Raw genomic sequence first — 25,004 nt, 5'->3', positions numbered from 1 at the left:
TAAATAACTGTACAACAAGATAAACTCCAAATGGGTCAAGATTAAATGTTAACAACAAAACACTCAAGAACTAGAAGAAAACATGGGTGAAATCCCTTTATTACCTTGAAGTGGGGAAGGCCTTTTTAACTATGACTCAAAATCCAGAAGCCATGTAAGAAAAAATTGATAAATTAGACTACATAAAAAATTTTTAAACTTCTGTATGGCACAACACACTATAAACAAAGACAAACGACAAACAGGGAAAAAGTATTTAAAGCCGTATCACAAAGAGCTATATATTAACTAGAAACAGGGAGAGACAAAAGACCAAGCTGATGGGGAAAAGTGGCAACAGACAAATAATACACAAAAATAAATATGTGTGATGCTAAACACAGGAAAAGATGTTCATACCCACTAATAAAACAAAAATGGTAACTACACAGAGATACCATTTTTCACCTACCAGACTGGCAAAAAATCCCAAAGTCTGACAACACACTCTGGGGAAAAGGCCCTCTTGCACATTGCTAGTGGGAGGAGACAACAATATCGTCTGTATGGAGACAAATATGGCAACACCTAATCAAGTTGGAGAAGGTTCGTCCTCCTCCTAGGAATCTAATTTACAGACACACGTGCACAGGAACACACAAGGTTATTCACTGTGGTACCACACGTGACAACAGAAGGTTAAAAACCACCCCACTGCCCAGGCCAGGGATCTATATAATGGAATACTATGCAGCTACTAAAAACAGAGAAGAAACACCCTGGGAGGACAAAGCAAAAGAAAAGCTGTTAAACAGGAAAACTGAAACAAACGAATGTAAATGAATATTAAATCGCCAATGTAGCCCAGCAGAGAAATGAATTAATTCAAGAGACTTTAAAACAGAATATCTGGATAGAATACAACCCACTAAAAGAGACGAAAGACAAAAAAATTTCAAAGAAATGTTAAACTTCCCTCAGTGGTTACATTATTTAGTAATTATGATACAGAGCTATTTTCTTTATATTGCATCATTCATAAAATAAGTATTTTAATGTTATAAGTCAGGATATTCAGGGGATAATTTTAATGACAGCAATGTACTATTAAAATTGACTTCATGCTGGTATAACTGGATATCCACATGTGAAAAAATGAACTTGGGACCCTTATTTCACATCACATACAAAAATTAACTCAAAATGGAGCAAAGACTTAAATACAAGAGCTGAAACTATAAACTCTTAGAAGAAAACAGAAAGTAGAAATCTTCATAACCTTGAATTTAGCAATGCCTTCTTAGATACAACACCAAAAGCACAAGCAGCAAAAGGGAAAATAGATAAACTGGACTTTATCAAAATTTTTAAATTTTGTGCTTTGAAAGACACCACCAAAGTCAAAATACAACCCAGAGAATGGCAGAAGATATCTGTAAAGACTGTATCTAATAAGGAGCTAGTATTCAGAATATATAAATAACTCTTAAAACTCAATAAGAAAACAATTTTAAAGTTAAATATCGATTTTTAAATGGGCAAAGGAAGAAAACACCAAATGAAATGAAAAAAAAAAAAGACAAAGGATCTGAACAGATGTTATCCAAAGAAGATATACAAATAGCCAAAAAGCACATGAAAAGATGCTCAGCCTGACTAGTCATTAGGAAAATGCAAATCAAAACCATGAGCTACTACTTCATACCCACTAATACTTTGGCCACCTCATGCGAAGAGTTGACTCATTGGAAAAGACCCTGATGCTGGGAGGGATTGGGGGCAGGAGGAGAAGCGGATGACAGAGGATGAGATGGCTGGATGGCATCACTGACTCTATGGACATGAGTCTGAGTGAACTCCGGGAGTTGGTGATGGACAGGGAGGCCTGGCGTGCTGCGATTCATGGGGTTGCAAAGAGTCAGACACGACTGAGCGACTGACCTGAAGATGCTGTAATCAAAAAGATGGACAATAACAAGCATTGGTGGGAACATGGAGAGATTATAACCCTCATAAATTGTAAAATGGTGTGGCTGTATATAGAACAGTTTTGCAGTTCCCAAAAAGTTAAACAGAGTTACCATATAATCCAGCAAATTTCACACCAAGGTACACACCCAAGAGAATGTGAGGTGTCCACACAAACACCTGTAGGTTAACGTTCACAGCAGCATTACCCATAACAGCCAAAGGTAGAAATGACCAAATATCAACTGACAAATGAATATCAAAATATGGCACATCCAGACAATGGAATATTATTCAGTTGTAAAAAGTAAGGAAACAGATTCATGCTACAACCTGGATGAACCCTGACAAATTTTGGTAGGTAAAAGAAGCCAGACACAAAAGATCATATATGAGTCTATTTACATGAAACGAGTAGAACAGACAAGTCTGTGGAAACAGAAAGCAGATTCATGGTGGCCAGGGCTGTGGGAGGGGGTGGAGGTGACTGCCAGTGGGTATTAGGCTTCTTTGAGGGGAATGGGAACTTTCTGGAATTACATAAGTGGTAATGGTTGCACAGTTTTGTAAATATACTAAAAACCACTGAATTGTACACTTAAAAGGGTCAATTTTATGGTATGTGAATTATACTGCAATTTTTTAAAAAAGAAATGAAACACTGATACAACTGTAACACTGGATGAACTTTCGAAAGGTGATGCTCAGTGAAAGAAACCAGACATAAAGGTCACATACTAATTCCATGTATATAGAACGTCCTGAACAGCACCTCCATAGGAACAGAAAGTCGCTGCCAGGCTCCGGGTGGGGGGCGATAATGAGGAATGGCTGCTACTGTGCAGGGGGTGCTTTTTGAGGTGAAAAATATGTTCCACAATTACATCATGGTCATGGCTGCACACCCGTGTGAATACCCTAAAAATCACTCAATGGTTCAGTTTAAAAGGGTGAGTTTCATGGTACACGAACTCTTCATAAAGCTATAATTTTTTAAAAATTTAAAAATCAAATTGAGGGACTTCCCTGGTGGTCCAGTGGTTAAGAACCCTCCTGCCAATGCAGAGGACATGGGTTCGATCGCTGGTCCAGGAAGACCCTACATGCCGCAGAGCAACTAGGCTTGTGTGCCACAACTACTGAGCCCAAGCTCTAGAGCCCACGTGCCACAACTTAGACCTGAAGCAGCTGAAGTAATTAAAAAATGAAATTGAAAGTATCAACATGAACTTACGGACCCCTTTGTAGAACACTGAAAAAGAGCCTTGTGTTATCAATCAACAGCTATTAATTCAAATGATTTTAATTCTAAAAGTAAAGATACTAAAAGTTTTAGTATTAATTTCTCTTACACTCATATAACAATCTTAAAATAGAGAAAATATGAAAATTTGCCCATGCTTCATAGCAGTATCCTCCTGTTAACGTCTTTCCAAAGAGACAAATATATGACTCCCTCAAAAAAACCACCCCAACACCCAGTGTGAACTCAACACCACTGTAAAGCACCGCAGTTGCTTATTTCTGAACTTTCAAGGATAAATGCAGCAGGAGTTCCACTGAGTCCTCTGACACTGGAGTCCAAATGTCCCCGTGTGGCTGCATGGAGGGGCCTCAGTGCCAGGGAACGTGCTCATTATGAGAATATGAGCTCAGAGCCTTGACGCTGACAATTCTGTTAACAGGAGCCACCCTGCTGGTTTTGCCAGGCTGCTGGGGTTCCGTCTCAGATGCCAAGACACCAAGCCTAAGGCCAGCCTCACACAGACCCTTTGTCCTGAGCCACCACTCAGCTGACTACCAGCCACTGCCAGAAGTCTCAAAGCAGTTGCCACCAAAATCTCCCCATTGCCAACCTCACTTATCAACAAAGCAAATAGCTAAAAGTCTTCATGTACATTAGGCTGAGGATTTAAAACGTGGCTCAGTTCTAAAGAACCCGGCATCCAGGGCCCTTCAGTCACCCATGTGGTAAAGGAACCTCCCCGCACTGAGCTGTCTCTGGCCAGGCCGCCTGACAGCAGCATGACTGACCATTTAGGCTGGATGATTCCCCGAGTGGGGTCTCCTGTTTGTGTTTGGCAGCAGTCCCGCCCTCTACCCAGTGGGTGCCAACAACTTCAGACACCGCCCATTATTCGGAGTAGGAGGCGGCACAGAATCCCCTCCTTCATCTCCATTAATAGCTGCTCCTCTAACCCCTTCTCCTAAAAGAATCTTAATTCCTCTCCTCACCATCTCTTCTTCCCTAGCCTCTGTTACACGAGAAAAAATAAGACTTTAGGAAGCAAAGTACATTTTTAAGCAAAAACAAAGAAAGACTTCCATAGCAGATCCTGAGATTTGCCTCTCTCATGCAAAAATGTTGTGGGTAAATTAAAGAGATTCTGCTAGATTTCCCCACTTTGGCCTCTGCTGCTGCATATAATAAATAAAAGCAAGTGTCAGAAACAAAAGTATACAAATGCTGGAGAGGGTGTGGAGAAAAGAGAACCCTCCTACACTGTTGGTGGGGGGAATGTAAATTGGTGCAACCACTATGGGGAACACTATAGAGGTTTTTCTGGAAACTAAAAATAGAACTGCCACATGGTCAGGCAGTCTCACTCCTGGGCATGTATCCAGACAAGACAATACTTCAAAAAGACACATGCACGCCTATGTTCACAGCAGCACTATTCACAACAGCCCAGACGTGGAAACAACCTAAATGTCATCAACTGATGAATGGGTAAAGAAGATGTGATACACATATAGAGTGGACTATTACTCAGCCATAGAAAAGGATGAAATAATGCCATTTGCAGCAATATGGATGGCCTTAGAAATTATCACACTAAGTGAAGTCAGAAGGAGAAAGATGAAGACCATATGATATCACTCTTACATGGAATCTAAACTATGACACAAATGAACTCTTCTGTGAGACAGAAAGACTCACAGAACAGACCTGTGGTTTTCATGGGGCAGGCAAGCTTGGGGAGGGATAGGCTGGGAGTTGGGGATTAGCAGATGCAAACTATTACATAGGATGGGTAAAAAACAAGGTCCTACTGTATAGCAGCACAGGGAACTATATTCAATATCCTGTGATAAACCATAATGGAAAATAATATGAAAAAGAATATACGTATAACTGAATCACTCTGCTGTACCGCAGAAACCAACACAACATTATAAATAAACTATACTTCAATTTAGAGAAAAGAAATTGGTCATGCAAAAACATACAAACAAAAAGTTTCTCATGATAAGGTACAGGGGAGTATGACTCAGGAGGTGATGGAGGTTTTGGCTTGAAGCTTATTCACTGAAGGGCACTCTTTAAAGAAACAAATACAAAATCACACATATAATATTAAATACAAAAATGATTATCTCCAAGGAGAAAAGGAATCACAATTCATTATACATTTTATTAAATGTAAAAATACTCTGGTGAACCCACCCTCGGGAGTCCTTTGTGTGACATTCTCCCCTTGACTGTAGGGGACCCCGACTGGCTTCAAACCAATAGAATATGGCAGCTGTGATGAAATGACCTCATGACTACATTTCTATGTAGGAGGATCTGTCTAAACCACCAGAGATTTGCCTGCTGGCTGGGGAAGAGTTGTCTGCGGAACAGACCACACAACAGAGAACTAGGGGCAACCTCCAGGAGCCAAGGGTGCCATCCTGCATCTGCCAACAGCCAGCAAGCTGGCAGGAAGCTGGATACCCTCCCTGCAGCCTGAGACCCTAGGCAGTGCCCTCAGCTCAGCCAGGCTATAGCCCTGACCCCTGGAAATGGAAGTGACGGCTGTGTGTAGTTTGAAGCTGCTGAACGTATGGTAATTTATTACACAGCAACACTACAAATACCATTGACTCCCCAAATCCAGCACAATAACAGTCTTGTTAATTAACTGCCTGGCACACCTCTAGAATACCGTCCTATGTTGTATACACTTGCTGTATATGCTTGAACTATCTTGTCATATGCCAGTGATCCTGAAATATTTCCTATAGAGCATTAAAAACTCATGTAGTCTTTCTTCTAGCTTAGTTGGTCTAAGTTTCTCTTTGATGATCGTTTACAACTTCACAATTACGTGACATTGCTAGTAATGAAGGTTTGAGGACTCTTGGCAAATTTCAGCAACCTCTATCCATCTTCCCTGTAAGAGGCTGTAAGATCTGGAAGAATCTTCCAGACCAGTTTCTGACTCCATGTTTCGAGCCCACCCCTCCTCTGCTTCCCACACACTTTCCGTGCCTGCTGCCTTGGACACACTCGTGCCAGGACATACCCCTGGCCCTGCACCTCCCATCACCATGCCAGACTGAGTCAGGTGGGCGGTAGAATAATCCTGGTGGGCAGCAGACACTGGGACAGCTGGTGATAACCCAACCACATGCCCAGTGATTCCAAACCACACAAATGTGCATCACTGGTTCCCTGCTAGGTGTATCCTTAATCTCACTTCCCTCAGCCATATCCCAAAACGTCATGGCCATCCAACCCCACACTACCTAGGAGGCGGCTGGACAGGGGGTCAAAGTCTAGTGAAAAGAGAGGATGATGTTAATTGACTGTGGTGACGGTATCTTCTCTTACAAATTCTGGAAAGCATGTGTCATGTGAACACACTGCCAGCAAGAGGCCTCGAGGCTCAAATGCTGGCTTGGGGGCTCTGCCGCAGGACCGGCAAGTGGCCGTCAAGCAGGGACACTTGCCACAGGAATCGAGCCTGTGTTGTCACACTGGACTTGCGCCAGTGCCGTTACACTCAGAAAGTGATGGAAACTTGGAACTTTACCCTGACCAGTGGGACAACTAGAGCACAAGTGATGTCTGTCACTTGAGAAAAGATGAATTTCTTACAACTCCTCCTCTCTCGCCCCAGATCAACAGTCACAAAGCTAGGCACCTGGCTCACTCTTCAGATTCACCTGTGCAAAGGCGCCCCCTATGTTCCTGCCATAATTCAATCACGGGAATAATGGGAGCAGGGACCCCAAACACCCTGTGCCAGAGCTGAAATGATCACCTAACATCAGCAGTGCAGAGCTTACCCAGGTTAGAACCTGCTGGAAAGCTCTTCAGAAGCCACTGTAACATAATTTACCCCATGACTCTAAAGCGCACGGGGGAACAGGCACACGAGGGACAGGGCAACAGCAGACCCGACGGGGAGGCAGCGTGTGCTGGCGTGTCTTACCTCATCATACATGAACTGCAGAGTCAGGGCCGACTTGCCAACCCCTCCGCTGCCAACCATGATCACCTTGTGCAGGGCCAGGGAGCTCTGGCTCTTACTCTTGTTTGCAGCCATCCTGCTGGTTTTCTGCGAGACGTGGCTGGAGGACCCAGTGGAAGAGCTGCCAAGGAAAGAAACAGAGACTCAGAGGTGGTTTGGTTTCCACCCGAAGGAAATCAAATGAAAATGCTATGCTCCGTAAAAGCCTAACTCAGATGTTCCAACAGAGAAGTCACTTATTCAGGTTCCAGGCAGAGATAAAGCCCCAACCACTCTGGAGTCATGGACCAGGAGCAGAGTGAAGGCGAGACACAGAGGAGAAACGAGTGTGCGCATCTGATGCCCCATCACCAGAGAGGCAGGGAGGAGAGCCACCATCAGACCCGTGGAGGGGCCAGACAGTGACCCCACACCATCTGTGCCCTGGGAACTGCTCAGGGGCCTCAGCCTTGTTCTCTGTATCTTCACGCCCCTGCCCCCACCTCCAACACACACAGGCACACAGCCCGCCCCAGGGACCAGGAGGGGCTCTGAAAAGGGTGAGTAAACCTGCTTTTAACAATCAGCATCCCTTCACGATACAGGACAGTTGAAAGGAGGAAAACTCAATTTTTTACTCCACATTGATTTACACTGATGAACCAAAGTGAGTTAAACTTTTCTAAAACAACGGTCTATTACTCAAAATCAGTTTAGCCTCATCAGAAGTGAGATGAAGTATGTAGAACAGAACAACCTTGGTGGTGTGGGAAGAGAAAGTATTCTGAATAAGTACATTCAACACATACCTGAAACTTGGGATCTAGTTAAACTTAAAAGCTTCTGCACAGCAAAGGAAAATCATAAACAAAAAAACAACCTGCAGAATAGGAGAAAATATTTGCAAATGATGCAACCAACAAGGAATTCATTTCCAAAATATAGAAACAGCTCACAGAACTCAAATCAAAAAACAACCCAACTGGACTTCCCTGGTGGTCCAGTGGTTCAGAATCTGCCTGCTAAGGCAGGGGACACAGGTTCAATCCCTGGTCTGGGAAGATCCCACATGTCGTGGGACAACTGAGCCCATGTGCCACAACTACGGAAACCCAAGAGCCTAGAGCCTGTGCTCCGCAACCAGAGATGACACGGCAATGAGAAGCCTGCACATGACAACTAGAGAACAGACCCTGCTCGCCACAACCGGCCCGAGAGGAAGCCTGCATCCAACAACAGAGACCCAGCCCAGCCAAAAATAAATACATCTTAAAAAAAAACCCAACCAAAAAATGGGCAGAAGACCTAAAGAGACATTTCTTCAAAGAAGACATACAGACAGCCAACAGGCAAAGGAAAAAATGCTCAATATCACTAATTATTAAAGAACTGCAAATCAAAACTACAATGAGATACCATCTCACACTGGTCAGAATGGCCATCATCAGAAAATCTACAAACAATAAAAGCTGGAGAGGATGTGGTGAAAAGGGGCAGTCACTATGGAAAACCGAATGAAGGCTCCTTTAAAAACTAAAATAGAGTTGCCATATAATCTACATAAACCAAGTGCCGATTTTTATTTTGAAAGATCTGTATGGAAAATCTCTTTCACATCTGCCAAGGCATAAGGAGAAAGGGTGGGCTTGGGCATGTCATGGGCCCCTGTCTGGTTCTGTCATTTGTGAGATGTGTACCCAGATGCTTGTTACTCACTTTCTCCAAGCCAGTTTTCTTATCTGCAAACACAAGTAAACCATCACCCACCCTACAGGATTCTTCTGAGTATTAAGTGAAATAACACATGTGAAAGACCAAAGCACTGAGCCTAGCATGTAAGAGGAACCTAACAGCTAGCTTCCTTCCTATCTCATTGTAAGAGAGTTCTTTTTTCTAATTAGACATGATGGAAACCTACTTCTGACAAAGTAATTTGAAAATACTCCCAGTAGAAAAGTAAAATATGTTTAAACACACATATCATTGGGTAACATAAAACATCATGTTAAATCGGTGGTTCCTATCCTCGGTGGCAAAAGGGAATCCCTGGGGAGCTTTATAAACATCCTGGGACATTCTGATTTTGGTCTGGGCTACCCGGGAACATCTAAATACTTCCCAGGCAATGACAGTAGATGCCAAGGTTGAGAACTTCTATTACATGCACAGGTGAGCTGAGTACAAAGTAAGAAATCCCCAAGTTGGGGAGAAAAAAATCAGAGCAGTAAGAGCTGATATTTCCACAGTTCTGGATGGCCGCTGCTCTTGTCTGTATAGTCAAAGCTATGGTTTTTCCAGTAGTCATGTATGGATATGAGAGTTTGGACCATAAAGGAAGCTGAGCCCTGAAGAATTGATGCTTTTGAACTGTGGTGCTGGAGAAGATTCTTGAGAGCTGCCTGGACAGCAAGGGGATCAAATTAGTCAGCCCTAATGGAAATCAACCCTGAATACTCATTGGAAGGACTGATGCTAAAGTTCTAATACTTTGGCCACCTGATGGGAAGAGCTGATTCACTGGAAAAGACCCTGATGCTGGGAAAGACTGAAGGCAGGAGAAGGGGGCAAGAGAGGACGAGATGGTTGGATATCATCACCAACTCAATGTACCATGAATTTGCGCAAACTCTGGGAGACAGTGAAGGATGGGGGAGCCTGGAGTGCTGCAGTCCATGGGGTCGCAGAGTCAGACATAACGTAGTGACTGAACAACAACTACCACCACACAGGGCGTGGAGACCAGATGCCCACGCCAGGGGCAAGTTGGAACTGAGACTCTTCTCAGTTGGGAATTGAGATGCCAAGACCCTTGAAGCAATGGAAGAAGTTCCCTCTACCCTTCTAGGTTCTTCTGACTGGTCTGAGAATTAACCTGATGTGAGACAGATTAACAGAGACAGTCCAACAAAGTTTAGTAACACACAGACCGAGGAGAGACCCACACAGACTGAATCACTTGTTCAAATGGCCAAGGAGGATGTTGAGGGTGGGGAGAGTCAGCTCAGGCGGTTACCAGGGAAGCCCAGTAAACAAGGTAAGGTTGTCATGCAGGCTGAAGTCCTGCCTGCTTCACTGATAAGACATTCTAGAGATTCCATCATCATTCTCTTCCTGGTACAGCGACAGAGACGCCCTTACAAACGGAGCTGTACCTGATAAGCGTCAATGTTTCCTACAGAAGTTTAGCTCCTATATGGTTTTTGGAATTTTTTCCATGTCTGTTGTTTCCTGGAAAACAACCATTAGTATGCCAAAGAGACATATCTGGGGGGAAGTAAATTCTGTTCCTCTACAGCACCAAGAGGGGAGGATGACAAGGAAGTGTGTCTGCCTAAGCCCTGGCCGAGGAAAGTGTGCCGTGACACTCAATAACCACAGCACTCCTCCAATGCCAGAAAGTAAAAGAATAAGTAACCCCAGGCTGGTCAGGGGGCTAAACACAACCCCTGAGGAGCAGGGACAGCATGCAGTGAAGACAGCTCAGGATTCCTACAACCAAAGGCCAGATAGGAGCCCACAGCTCCATCCTATGAGACAATTAAGAAACTAACCACCCAGGAGAGCTGGCATCTGTGACAGGCAGGACTTTGCAGATAGCCATTATAAAGAGAGGTATTTGATGATTTTTCACAAAGACAAAACCAAAATGTAAGGAGGACTGCATTATCAAAAGGCCAAGAGTTGAAAAGAATCATTCTGAATGTCTATGGTATTTTTTAAAAGTATTTACTACAGAAAGTAATAAAAATGTAGTGGGGGGAAAGCAAACCCATCTTAGTTCACTGGCTAGGGCCTGAAAATCAGAATGACGAAAGACAGATTCAGGAGGAAAAACCAGACAGGTGCATCTTGCACACACAAAGCAGAGCTCAGTGGTGGTGACTCCAAGGGGACACTTAGAACTTGGGCTCGCAGAGCATCCGAACCTAAAAGCAGTGAGTATTGCAGGGAGGTGACAAGACAAGCCTCAGGGGCCTTGCGCTTCTAGGAGTGGGAAACCGAGGGAAGGTAGATACATGGGGGCCGAACGCATGGTGCCAGCTCTAAGTGGTGCCATCTCTGGCTGATCAGGAATCACCCCGCCCTTCCTGGTACAGAGGGGAAGGCAGAGAATTTTTCTTTGTGTCTGTCACTTTTCAATTGCCTTCAGCTCAAATAAGCATGTCAAAGTGGCATCTCTGGGGGAGGCATACCCTCACCCCCTTCAATGCTCAGTACAAAGTTTAGAAAATATACAAAACTATCTTTAAAATAGAAAAACATCCTGTCATCCAGAGATGTTCGCTATTATTATTTCCTGCTTGTATTTTAATCAATATATACTTATACTTTAATCCATATACCCGTATATAATCTTATACTTTAATTCCTATATTTAAAATCTTTCTAAGAACATATATATGTAGGTTTTCGTTTTATTTTTCATATATAATATCTACCTGTCTTCTTAAACAGAGAAGAATGAACATAATCATACCTTTTCTGGATGATTTAAAGATCACCATCTCTATGGAAACCAGCTGTGTGACCAACCTTGGGCTGCTCCAGGTGGGATCACATGTCTACTTGCTCCCCTCAGGCTGGATCCTCAGTCCACTCCTCCTTTTCTTTTTTAAAAAAACATAATTTATTTGGCTGCTCCAGGTCTTCTTGTGGCATATGGGAATCTAGTTCCCTGGACCAGGAATCGAACCTGGGCCCCCAATGTTGGGAGCATGGAGTCTTAGCCACCAGACTGACAGCTCAGTTCAGTTCAGTCACTCAGTCATGTCTGACTCTTTGCGACCCCATGAATTGCAGCACACCAGGCCTCCCTGTCCATCACCAACTCCCGGAGTTTACTCAAACTCATGGCCATCAAGTCGGTGTTGCCATCCAACCATCTCATCCTCTGTCATCCCCTTCTCCTCCTGCCCCCAATCCCTCCCAGCATCAGTCTTTTCCAATGAGTCAACTCTTTGCATGAGGTGGCCAAAGTATTGGAGTTTCAGCTTTAGCATCAGTCCTTCCAAAGAACACCCAGGAGTGATCTCCTTTAGAATGGACTGGTTGGATCTCCTTGCAGTCAAGGGACTCTCAAGAGTCTTCTCTAACACCACAGTTCAAAAGCATCAATTCTTTGGCGCTCTGCTTTCTTCACAGTCCAACTCTCACATCCATACATGACTACTGGAAAAACCATGGCCTTGACTAGACAGACCTTTGTTGGCAAAGTAATGTCTCTGCTTTTGAATATGCTATCTAGGTTGGTCATAACTTTCCTTCCAAGGAGTAAGTGTCTTTTAATTTCATGGCTGCCATCACCATCTGCAGTGATTTTGGAGCCCCCAAAAATAAAGTCTGACACTGTTTCCACTGTTTCCCCAACTATTTCCCATGAAGTGATGGGACCAGATGCCATGATCTTAGTTTTCTGAATGTTGAGCTTTAAGCCAACTTTTTCACTCTCCTCTTTCACTTTCATCAAGAGGCTTTTTAGTTCCTCTTCACTTTCCAATTATGTGCTTTTTAATAAGTGTTCTAAGCAATTAACTAGATAATTAAGCACATTTGAATTGTTACTAAAATAGGGTAAGTGGGTTGAGGAGCAGGCCTCCCCAAAGGCTCAGGTGGTGAAACTGCTTTTGACCGAATTTCTGGGCCACGACCATTGCTCACTACAGGGCTGAGGCCAGTGCCTGAGGCTGCAAACTCCAGAACACCAGCCTGCCACATTATTTCTCTGAAGGAACCTTGCTTCCATGAATTATTATAGTTGTATGAAAACAGAGAAATCCTTTTCCAGATTAGAGGCAAGGGGGCTTTCAAACACATGTAGACATCTAATTCTGAGCTGTTATTTTCAAAATGCAAAGTCAGTTTCTCTAGAAGAAACCATAATAAATAGACTGAGGACTGGTTTGACAAATCCACAGATATTGCCAAAGTGTCTGTGTTCAGAGCTCAAGAACTGAAATAATCATGGTGGCTATACAGTCTGTATGACCCGTGAGCAGCTGACATGAAGAAGGAGAGGGCAGGAGGATCAGCCGTGTCCCGGCCCTGGACCTGACCTGGAAATGGCAGATGCCAACCCTCCAGACTCCTGTCCCTGGAGATGATAAATCCCTATTTGCTTAAGTCATTCTGAGTCTCTTTATTGTTACTTGTACTGAAAGCATTTCAGAAGGACTCTTTGCACTCAAGAAACTCAAAGTCTAGTGATTAGTTACGGAAGCTGAGTAAATGATTCTAGTGTGGGCTGACAGATTCTACGGCAGAAAGTACAGAGGAGGGACTTCCAAACCAGAGAAGAAGGTCAGGGGACATGACCCTCAGTCCTGCAGGAGAACTGAGCCCTGAAGGAAGTGGCCACAGAGGCTTCAGAAGTATAGAGCAGGGACTTCCAAACCAGAGCAGAAGGTCAGGGGACATCTCCTCAGTCCTGCAGGAGAACTGAGCCGTGAAGAAAGTGGCTACAAAGGAGAAGAAATACCAGGAATAAAACACGGCAGTGAGGCTCAGGAAGGTCACATTGATGATTTCATGTTTATAACAGATAAGCTTCACCAATAAATGTGTTCTTAAAAAATAACACAGCAGTCCTTTCCCCCAGCATTTTATTATGAAAAGTTCCAAATTTTCAGAAAAGTAGAAAGAGTTGCATAGGGAACCCATATTCTTATCACCTGGATTCTATAGTCAACATGTTGCTACTTTTGCTTTATCGCAGACCCAGTCACCGGGCATCCCTCTCCCCATCCATCAATCCACTGGGCTTTCTCACATGTTTCCATGGAAGCTGCAGACATCAGTACCTGCCATCCCTAACCAGCAGACATCTGTTTTTTACAAAGCAATTATACCTCTCCCAGAACTCTTAATCTCTTTTCATGAACTGTTTGAGTTCATCACCAATACCCAAAAGCCACAACACAGACTTTCCTTCAGGGCCCATAACACCAAGTCCTAGCAAGTTCACACCTTAGAGTAGGAGGTCTTTTACTGGGGACTTGAGAAACACACCAGCAGACACCCTTTACTATGTCTCTACCCACCAACAGGAAAGCTCTAAAGTAGGCTTCATTTTTTGTCCGAAAAACTTGTAAACATGACTCTGTGCTAAGTTGTGCATCTCTGCCCTTAGAAAACTCAATCTAAGGAAAGACATATAAACAGAGCATGGAAGCAGAACTGCCCACATGCAGTGATAAAGATGGGCCAAGGTCTGATGGAAAGTGTAATGAACTCTGGGAAAAGAAGCAGGGAAATGTTCAACATTGAGTCTGAGTTCATTCAGCAGTGGGCGTGAGAGAAGGGTGCTTTCCACTTGGAACAGAGGGCACGTGCCAAGCAATGGTGGCAGGAAGCGTCTTGGCGGGTCCTGATGCCACGTGACAGTGAAGCACAGGTGTGAGGCAGGAAAGTGCCAGGTGTTGGGTCTCAAAAGCCAGACTGTTCATTTACATGCGTGTCTGCTGTCGCTTCAGTCGTGTCTGACTCTTTGTGACCCTATGGACTGTAGCCCGTCAGGCTCCTCTGTCCTTGGGATTCTCCAGGCAAAAATGCTAGAGTGGAGTTGCCATGCTCCCCTCCAGGGCATCTTCCCAGCCCAGGGACCGAACCTGCAACTCTTTCGCCTCCTACATTGGCAGGCAGATTCTCTACCACTAGTGCCACCTGCGAAGCCCTGTTCATCTACAAATGAACCTAAAACACTGTCTTTAGAAACATATCCTACAGAAACAGGGAGCCACTGCAGGGTGGGTCCCCCAACCCAACCTTGCTGGAAGGCTTCGGGTCAGTAAGAATGAACATCTACCCTCCCACACAGAAAATCAAGCCAGCTTCATTTAGATGGCTTGGCAGGGAAGCAGAGAGCTGGGCGGTGCTTGTCCTGTGTAATGTTCTATAGGGCTCACTAGCATTAGACTGGGCTCCCTACCACTTAGTGTTGATTCAAATACAAGAATGCATATTTATCTGAGAAGTAAAATTCCGAAAATAAATCATGATATGCAAACATAAACCATGCAAATGTGTGTTGTGAGGAGGGGGTGGTTTCTACTGCGCCCCAGTCCCCTGGGCTAACATGGTCATGAGTCTTTCCTAGGCTGGAAGAAAACAAATTGGTAGGTGGAGTCAAAATGAAAAATATAGTACCTTGTCTGTATCATAGGGTTGTCATAAAAATCAAATGAGAATTTAAAAATTCAGGAACAAATTTACTCCTCAGTCCTCATAAAATTCAAGTGTCCTGGGTAAGACGGTGCACAAACGCACACAGGGAGTGATCCAACACTTTACACACGCCAAGAACTGCATTTAGCACTTCTTCTTCAGATAGTAACCTGGATACTACTAACAGGCCATCATCATAATATTTCAGTCTCTCAGAATATTATTCATGTTTTTAATCCTTGAGATAATCAAAATGGGAGAGAATCCTAAACCTGGGACACTTTAAGCACCAAAATAATTACTGGCAGTAAGGAAAGCAGACACTAAAAAATGAGGAATTCACGAATCCATACCTATAAAAAATATTAAACAAGGGAGACAGGAGGGCTTCCCCTTAGGGAAGAATGCCAACAGCAGGCAAACAAACACAGGGGTGGGAAAGTGAAAAAAACAAAAAAATCAACATTTTGCAGCTATCAGAGTAAAGACTGATTCAGGCAAGAATGGTTAGTAGATGCTAAATCTAAAGGGGAGATTGAGATGAGGAACAGGATATTTGCACGGTCTTAAAGTGTCTCCACAGATTACTTATGAATCAGACTCTGCACTTGAGTAAGCAGCACTATTCTAAGTGTCAGGACAACCCCCAACTGTTCAAACCATTTCCTGTTACAATCCAAACTAGGAACAACCCAACCTAAATTAGGTCATGAAGGACCCTCCCCCCAAAACAGCATTCTCAGACATGAAGGAGCCCAGGAGACAGATGGATTGCAGGGACAATAAACACTGAATATGAAAAAAGAAGAGCGCAGTGATGCCATCTATGCTGCTGCTGCTAAGTCGCTTCAGTCATATCCGACTCTGTGCGACCCCATAGACGGCAGCCCATCAGGCTCCACTGTTCCTGGGATTCTCCAGGCAAGAACACTGGAGTGGGTTGCCATCTCCTTCTCCAATGCATGAAGTGAAAAGTGAAAGTGAAGTCGCTCAGTCATGTCCGACTCTTAGCGACCCCATGGACTGCAGCCTACCAGGCTCCTCCATCCATGGGATTTTCCAGGCAAGAGTACTGGAGTGGGGTGCCATTGCCTTCTCCCACCATCTATGCAGGCAACATCATTTCCCATCAGCACTGAAAATCCTATTTCTCAGCATCTAACACCTATTATTACATCTAACACAAAATATTACATCATTGTGACAAAATGACTGTGTATGTGGGTATTCGTGAGAATAGAAATTGACAGCACTGAGTCCCTACATCACTGTCTTTTTAATGATATGACACAAACTTCTGATTTGTAAACAGTCTCACACACATTCCCTGGACAGAGAGGTAGGTAGTGTCTTCTTCATGTGCATGTCTCCAGGGCCTACAGAGAATCAGAGACCTAGAGATGCCCAGAGAATGAATAAAGAATGAACAAACGATGAGAGAAGAGCTCTAAAAAATAAAAATAAGGACACATTTTAAACAATTTTCTGTAGTAAAAGTACATTTCTCATCTACCTTCAAGGAAACATTGCCTCGAATGTTACATTGTGAACAGTGATTCTAGAAGGTAAGCAATTAAAGCAGCAGCCCTCCCCAGAGGTTTTTATTATAGTTTAGCAATAAATGCTGTTAGCTACAAAAATCATAATTTTTAAATGCACACATGTGCACATGTACACAAACATGCTCAGCAGCCAATCTGAAGAGACGAGTCAAAGATGAATAATTATAGATCAGAAAGATAATAACTCCAATAGATTGAAACATATCTAGCTTGTTCACAATGATATTATACCAAAAAGCACCTTATTCATCACCTTTGGAGGACTAATAAACAAATCATTATTTTAAAAACTGGTAAAGGAAAAGAATTAAAATTTATCTTGCTTCCCTCATGCCAACTGTGAAGCGAAGATTCCCTTAACAAAATAGTCTAACTAATCAAGAACAATACAATTTGGGATATCACCACTTTGCAACTCCTCATGAGTTAAGAAATCAAGGTATCGGGGGAATTCCCTGACGGTCCAGTGGTTAGGACTCTGTGCTTTCACTGACAAGAGTGCAGGTTTGATCCCTGAAAGGGGAATGAAAATCTCACAGGCTGTGTGATGCAGCCAAAAAAAGGAAAAGAAGTTGAACATCAGTGGCTGCTAACATTACAAAACAGATACAACTTGACATCTTGAGAAAGACACAAAACCATGAAAGACGTAGTCTTTCAAAAAAAAACACACAACAAAAACTTCTAAATCTAACTACTGAATTACTGGAAGTGCAGGCCACAGAGGAATATGCTGAATATACCAGACACACCGTCAGCAACACAGAAGCTGCAGAAGCTCTGCGCAATAAGCCACCCAGTTCCGTCAACAAAGTTCAAGAAAAAAAGATGAAGAGGGAACCTGTAAATTATGAGACCTAAGAGTCATATCAACTGATTAAAATATATGGACCTTATTCTGATCCCAAGCTGAACACACAAACACACACATAAGAAGACTAGAGAATTCTGAACATTTGGCTGGATTGGATAATACTAAGGAATTATTATTTAAAAATGTTTTTTCAAGTGACTACATTTAACTTCATTACGAATGAAGCTAAATGAAATATGGAATTTGTTTCAAAGTTATCAAGGGGAAGAGAGTGAGTAGGGACATAGAGGAAATAAGATTAGCCATAAATTGGTCAGAAACTGTTGAAGCTGATTGATAAACACAAGGCAGTTTGTTTTATTAGTCTTTGCCCTTTTGTTTAAATTTGAAAATTTCCACACTAAACAGCTTTTTAAAATAATGAGGACAAAAATATAGGTGCCTGGGTCCCACTCCCCTAGAGATTCCAAATTAGGCACACGGAAACCTAGGTTGTGTCCAGGTGATTCCAATTCACGCGTAGATTGAAAACCATCCCATTAGACTGAGTTCTTTGAGAACAGAGTCTATTTTGTTTACTGCAATGGGTCACCCATTACCTATCACAGAAAGCATATTTAAATATTAACTGAATGAACTAAGATTGGAGCCAATTTGTCACCTTAAATTTTGAAACAGCTAGAATACTCATCTGGGTGGAAGCAATCTGGAATTCCTGCTTTCTAATAACTGTTAGCCGACAACCTCACAGTTAACAGTATGCTACCACCTTTGTTTTTTCAAGGGCCATAGTTCATTGCTATCTTAAGAAAATTGATTCACTTTTCACAAACTGATTCAAAATTATTTTCCTGATTTTTCTAGTATCCTGGTGGAGATGAGAAATACCATCACTCAGCTCTTCGATGTCATCCCTAGAGATGATCTCTTTATTTTTCATTCATCCCATCAAATGAATTCTTTTCCTCTTCATATTCACCACCTAACCAGAGAATCTTATTCACCACAGACTTTTCTATTGAACTTCTGTTCTTCAAATTCAAGTACTATAATCATCTCCATATATTCACTCTGCAGTTGTAAAGCCTATAGAAATAGAGGATCCCTGAGTAAATAAGAAAGAAAGTTTTTAAAAGACTGTCTTGGGAAAGTGTAGAATTTTACCAAGGATAGGGCAAAATCATGAAGGTTTAGAACAAATGCTCACTTCCAAAGAATGAAATAAATTTAAAGAAACAAAGTGATTCTGATTTGAAAATTCATTCTTGAATTTTCACAATTAGAATAGAGTAGAAGAGACTTCCCTGGTGGTCCAGTGGTTGAGAATCCGCCTTCTAATGCAGGGTACATGGGTTTAATCCCTGGTTGGGGAACTTAAGATCTCACATGCTGTGGGACAACCAAGCCCACGCACCACAACTAGACAGCCCGCAGGCCATAAAAGAGAAGTCCCTGAAGACCCAGCAGAGCCGAGAAAAGAAGCACCAGACAGAAATTCTACAAACCAGGAAACATGTCTGTTAATACTGTATCAAATTCTATCAATACCTAAATTTTAATTTTTACTAAATCAGGTTTGGAACATTGTTAGTGTATTTATAGCAACACTTTGGAATCCTACCTTAAATCATCCATAAAAACAAATGGATAAGCCATGTTACATCATAAATTCCAATTTATGTTTCAATTTTTGATGGACACACTCCCAGGACTAAATTACTACTTTAGTTTCTTAATGATGGTCTGCTTATCAATCTTTATATTGAGGGGAAAAAAAGTACAAGTTGCTTCATCTTCTCTCAGTGAAACCTAGACATTCAATTCAGGGCAGTATTTCACAGATTTGCTTACACACTCAAATCTTCCATATGACGTGTGTGGTGGGAGAACGTGTCTACGGCAAGACTGCCTGTCTCCAGATGCAATGTTGTCAAACCACACATTTAATCACCCAGTAAAACAGTGGGTGTGTACTTTCACATGCTATTCTATTTCTTGCCATAAATCACTAAACTTCTCCAAAGCTCTCCCAACTCTCCTTCAAAATAAAAAAGCAGAGGACTGCTTACAATAATAACACATTAAGAATAACAGGCCCTTTGCGTAATCTCCAAAATATTCAAACAGCTCATACAACTCAACAATAACAACATGATCAAAAAATGCGCAAAAGATTTTAATAGACATTTCTGCAAAGAAGACATACAGAAGGCACATGAAAAGATGCTCAGTGTCACTATTAGAAAAATGCTAATCAAAACTACAGTGAGATACTACCTTACACAAGTCAAAACAACCATCATCAAAAACCCTATCAACAATAAATGCTAGAGAGGGTGTACAGAAAAGGGAAGCCTCCTGTACTGTTAGTGGTAGTCGCTCAGTCATGCCCGACTCTTTGCAACCCCATGGACTGCAGCCCACCGGGCTCCTGTGTCCATGAGATTTTTCAGGCAAGGATACTGGAGTCAGTTAGCCATTTCCTTCCCCAGGGGATCGTCCCAACCCAGGGATCGAACCCGGGTCTCCTGTACTGTTGGTGGGGATGCAAATAGATGCAGCTAATATGGAGGTTCCTTAAAAAGCTACAAACAGAACTACCATATGATCTAGCAATTCCAGTTCTGGACATATATCCCAACAAAACTTTAATTTGAAATAATACATGCACCCCCTATGTCCATAGCAGCACTGTTCATGATAGCCAAGACATAGAAGTTGTCCATTCATCTGCATTAGCAGATGAATGGACAAAGAAGATAGTACATATATACAATGGAATACTACACAGCCATAAAAAGACAAAATAACACCATTTGCAGCAACATGGATGCAAGTAGAGATTATCATACTAAATGAAAAAGACAAATACCATATAATACCACTTATACATGGAATCTAAAATATGGCATAAATGAACCTAACTACAAAGCAGAAACAGACTCCCAGACATAGAGAACAGACTGTGGCCACATGGTGGGGAGAGGGACTGGAAGTTCGGGGTTAGCAGATGCAGACTATTACATAGGAAATGGAAAAACAATAAAGTCCTACTATATAGCACAGGGAACTATATCCCATCTCCTGAGATAGATAATAATGGAAAAGAATAAAAGGAATATGTGCGTATCTATTATGTACACATATGTGTACATATGTATGTGTGTACTTCAAAGTACATGTGGTAAAGTGAATTTTAAAAAGATTTCACTACATAACACACAACATACACAATTAAAGTACTGTCTGCCTAGCATCCTTTTCCAGAGATGGCTCCCCTCCGCCAGCCTCAAGGCTGCTACAGGAGGAGGACAGGGCTGAGGCAGATGAGAGATCCATGTTAGTATCTGGCCCCATCCTGGGGGAGATGCTGATTCCAAGGAGGGCACCTGACCCCAGTTTGGGTGGGAGGCTGAGAGGGCTGGGTCCATGGTGGTTGCAGCTGGGAGAGGAGCCCTGGGGCAGAGCTGAGAGAGAAGCAGGAACCACTGAGGCCCTTCAAACCATGCACTGCTCCTTCCAAAAGGAGGGCAGTCTCCCAGCTGGGATTTGGGAATGTCAGTCATTTGATTTTTTATGAGGCACCAGAAATCTGGGTTTTTATATGCAATCTCCCTTTTTTCAACGTTAGTAAATCAAATCTGTTTTTAAAAGCACTGTGAGCAAACAAAGCATGTCTGCAGGCCACTCAGTTTCACAAACTGACAGCTGTCCTTTTTGCCAAGTAGGAGAAGCTGATCTACAGCAAGAAAGAGGGACAGAGCCGCACATGGCAAAAAACACTGGCCAGGCCCAGCAACATCCGGGGTGGTTGTTCCAGCCATGCCTGAGCCCTGCACATCCTCTGCTCCTTCCTGTGGCTTCATTTTCTCTCTGAGTCAGTGGCATACACTTGCACCCTCCCAGTATATCCTCTTTTGGGAAAGCGGGGGAGGTGTAAGTTAGGAGTTTGGGGTTAACATATATACTCTACTATATATAAAACAGATAACGAACAAGGACCTACTGTTCCAGCACAAGGGAACTCTACTGAACAAGTTCCAGCACAGGGAACTCTACTCAATATCCTGCAATAATCTATAATGGAAAAGAATCTTCAAAAGAACACACACACACACCCCCCCCGAATCACTTTGTTGTATACCTGAAACTAACATGACAATGTAAATCAATTATACCTCAATTAGAAGGGAAAAAACCCTCTGTGGCATGATGCTGCTTACCTGACATTTCTGTCCCTTCTTGCCCAAGGCTCCAGGTGACAGCACACAGAGCTTGGAAGTGTACAAACAACTCAAGCCCAGAAACTGAGATCCAGGCAGGGCCAGGGGAAAATACATAAGAACACTTCCTCCAACACGAACTCCAACATCAATTCTGCTAAAGGAGCTTCCAGGGAATCCCAGCACTCTGCCCCTGTATGTCAGGACTCTTGTCCATGATGAAAGATGCCCCCAGATGAAAGCAACTTAAGCAACAAAGTCCTGGATTGGCTCACACAGCTGATGTTCAGGAACAGAGCTCACTCCAGGGACCCAGACAGCAACTCTGGGATCCACACTTTCTCTGTTGCTGGTCCCCCCAACCATCGCACCCGCCCCCACCCCCAGATCCCTCGCCATCAATGCTCAGACCCGATGCCTCCTCCTGTGGTTTTCCACAGACACCTCATGTGCTCAGAGAGGCCTCCCGGACCTCACATCCCCCATCCCCTGCCCTGACTACAGCCTGCAGTTCCTTTTTTTTTTTCTACTTCCTTGTTTTTTGCTGTTTATCCCACTACAGGTGAAACTCCATGAGGCTGGCCCCAGGGCTGCCTTTTCCCTCTCATATCCTGCCACTGTAGGGATATTTCCCTTTATCATCAAATAAAGCATGCTGCAACCTAAGTAACACGAATTTTACCCAAACTACGGTCATCATGGGAGAAGGAAATGGCAACCCACTCCAGTATTCTTGCCTGGAGAATCTCCATGGACACAGGAGCCTGGTGGGTTATAGTCCATGGCACTGCAAAGAGTCGAACATGACTAAGCAACTCACACTACATAATTATGGTCATCATGAAATCTGCTGCTGCTAATTCACGTCAGTCGTGTCCAACTCTGTGTGACCCCATAGATGGCAGCCCACCAGGCTCCTTCGTCCCTGGGATTCTCCAGGCAAGAATACTGGAGTGGGTTGCCATTTCCTTCTCCAGTGCATAAAAGCGAAAAGTGAAAGTGAAGTTGCTTAGCTGTGTCTGACTCTTCGATCTATGGACTGCAGCCTACCAGGCTCCTCCATCCATGGGACTTCCCAGGCAAGAGAACTGGAGTGGGGTGCCATTGCCTTCTCCTCATGAAATCTAGCACATGGCATATATATGACATTTGGGGATTCATCCACATCTTATTTCTGGTCAATCAGTTCAGTTCAGTTGCTCAGTTGTGTCCGACTCTTTGTGACCCCATGAATCAAAGCACACCAGGCCTCCCTGTCCATCACCAACTCCCGGAGTTCACTCAAACTCATATATTTATTATAAGCACCATTATTTCTGGTACTTATAGTCAAAAGCCTAAAAACTGTAAGCCACTACTTCCTTATTTTAAAAACAAAGGTTGACAAATGAATAATATTAATATATTGTCTCAGGTTTGACAAGTTGCCACTAAAAATTTTTAATCTCTTAAGGTTGTTATTTCAGTCTTCTTTGAACTTATTCTGAGGCTGTTGTTATTAGTGATGAGATACCCACAAAACAGATTACCATCACCAGGTAAAGTAAGTTTATTTATTTGACAAGTCTACACATAAACAAAAAAACTGTAGCCTCAGTGGTTGGGTGTTTCAATCCAATATGCAAACTCCCTACAATTGTACCAGAGATACTCTAAAAATTAGAGCATCTAGTTTTAATAGGAATCTCATCATTTCACCCACTGCTTTAAATGAGGATTTATGGTCACTTGATTGCTCTCTGATTGGCAGTGGCCTTTCTGACTGGCCATCTCTTGTGTGACTTTGCCTCTTAAAAGGGAGCCAGGGCCCCTGCAGGGGACAACTGAACCTGGGTGGTCAGGTAACAGGAATAGCAGGACAGTTGCTCTGAGCTCCAGGGGCTGCTGGTCACCCAGCCAAGGGTCTCTACAACCACAGATTCATGAGGGCCACTGCTCAGCCTCCAGTAAATCTTTCTAGAAAATGAAGATGCTCAGACTGGACCTCTCCATTTGGTAAGTGTGTACTGTCTTATTGCTTTTCATGATACAGGGATTCCAGGAGTGATGATCCTGGCAGGAAACAACTGAAGTCTGAGTCTTTCTGTAGTCTTAGCCTTTCCCACATGGACTGACTCAGAGAAGGAAACTCGAGTGTCCCCTCCCTGTGTGTGGCTGCTACAGCCATCAGAACCAGGGAACAGAATATTTTTATCTTCTCATACAGATAGACTCAGTTTCCATTTCTATGAAAATACGGAAGCTGAATTAAATGATCAAAGTTCCTTTCCAATTTTTTTTTTTCCTGAAATTAGGCCTGCAAAACAAATTAGTGCTCCCCTGTGCCTAAGGAAATTTCTTTTAGTTGTTTCTGTTGCCTAAAGCATATCTCTAATCTGTTTTCCTGTCTAAGGCGGGGGGAGGGGGAGTGGCAAACAAACAAAACTAAATAAAAACAAACTCAATTGACTAAAACAAAACCACCGAATGCTCTGAGTTGCTCCTTGGAAGCCTCTGGTCTATACCTCTGGGCACAGGTTATTCCTTCCTCTTGATGAAAGGTCCACCTGAATATCTCCTCCACCACCTCCCCAGGCCCCACACCCCAGTGTAGCTGACCCTCCCAGTCCATGTGGGCTCCCATATGCACCACCACCACCCATAGCTGCACTGAGATGAACAGTGTTTTCCTCCTGGATGTCTGTCCCTCCCACTACATTGAGAGCTGCCGTGTGCCTGACACTTAGGAGATGCTCAGACGCTCAGTCCTTGATTAAAAAAAAGCAAGTTCTCCCTCTGGGTTGAGAGTCCTCAAAAGGACAAATGGTAACTAGTAAGATCTGAAAAGTTAATTTGCTTAAAGGGTAACATTTGTGAACTACAAGCAAAGCAAGGAACAAGGGGAGGTAATTTTCAAGCTCTGATTTTTTTTTAAAGAATGTGTAATCACTTCTGAAATAAAGACCTCTCCTACAAGACCCTCACTCCCAGTAGAATCTGGGGATCTCACAGGCCTTGATGAAGGCCACCTATTTAGACAGACTTAAATTCCTTCTACCTGCAAGGGAGTCACGAAAGCTACTTCACTTCCTGATGG

The 25,004-nt window shown here is 43.1% G+C and overlaps 1 protein-coding gene across 10 annotated transcripts in view; it reads right to left on the bottom strand.

Moving 5' to 3' along the window:
• The window catches only part of RALB (RAS like proto-oncogene B), a 75,176-nt gene that overhangs the window by 11,400 nt on the left and 38,772 nt on the right, over positions 1–25,004 (bottom strand). For all 10 annotated transcript variants that reach the window (XM_059892181.1, XM_059892179.1, XM_059892174.1 and 7 more), the window contains 1 exon segment: positions 7,152–7,311. In XM_059892181.1, the coding sequence (XP_059748164.1) occupies positions 7,152–7,265 (114 nt within the window). In that variant the 5' untranslated portion in view covers positions 7,266–7,311.

Source organism: Bos taurus, chromosome 2 (genome assembly GCF_002263795.3).
Source record: "Bos taurus isolate L1 Dominette 01449 registration number 42190680 breed Hereford chromosome 2, ARS-UCD2.0, whole genome shotgun sequence".
Classification (NCBI taxonomy): domain Eukaryota; kingdom Metazoa; phylum Chordata; class Mammalia; order Artiodactyla; family Bovidae; genus Bos; species Bos taurus.
Note: the sequence above shows the minus strand (reverse complement) of the source record. Positions and strands in the feature narration are given on the sequence as shown.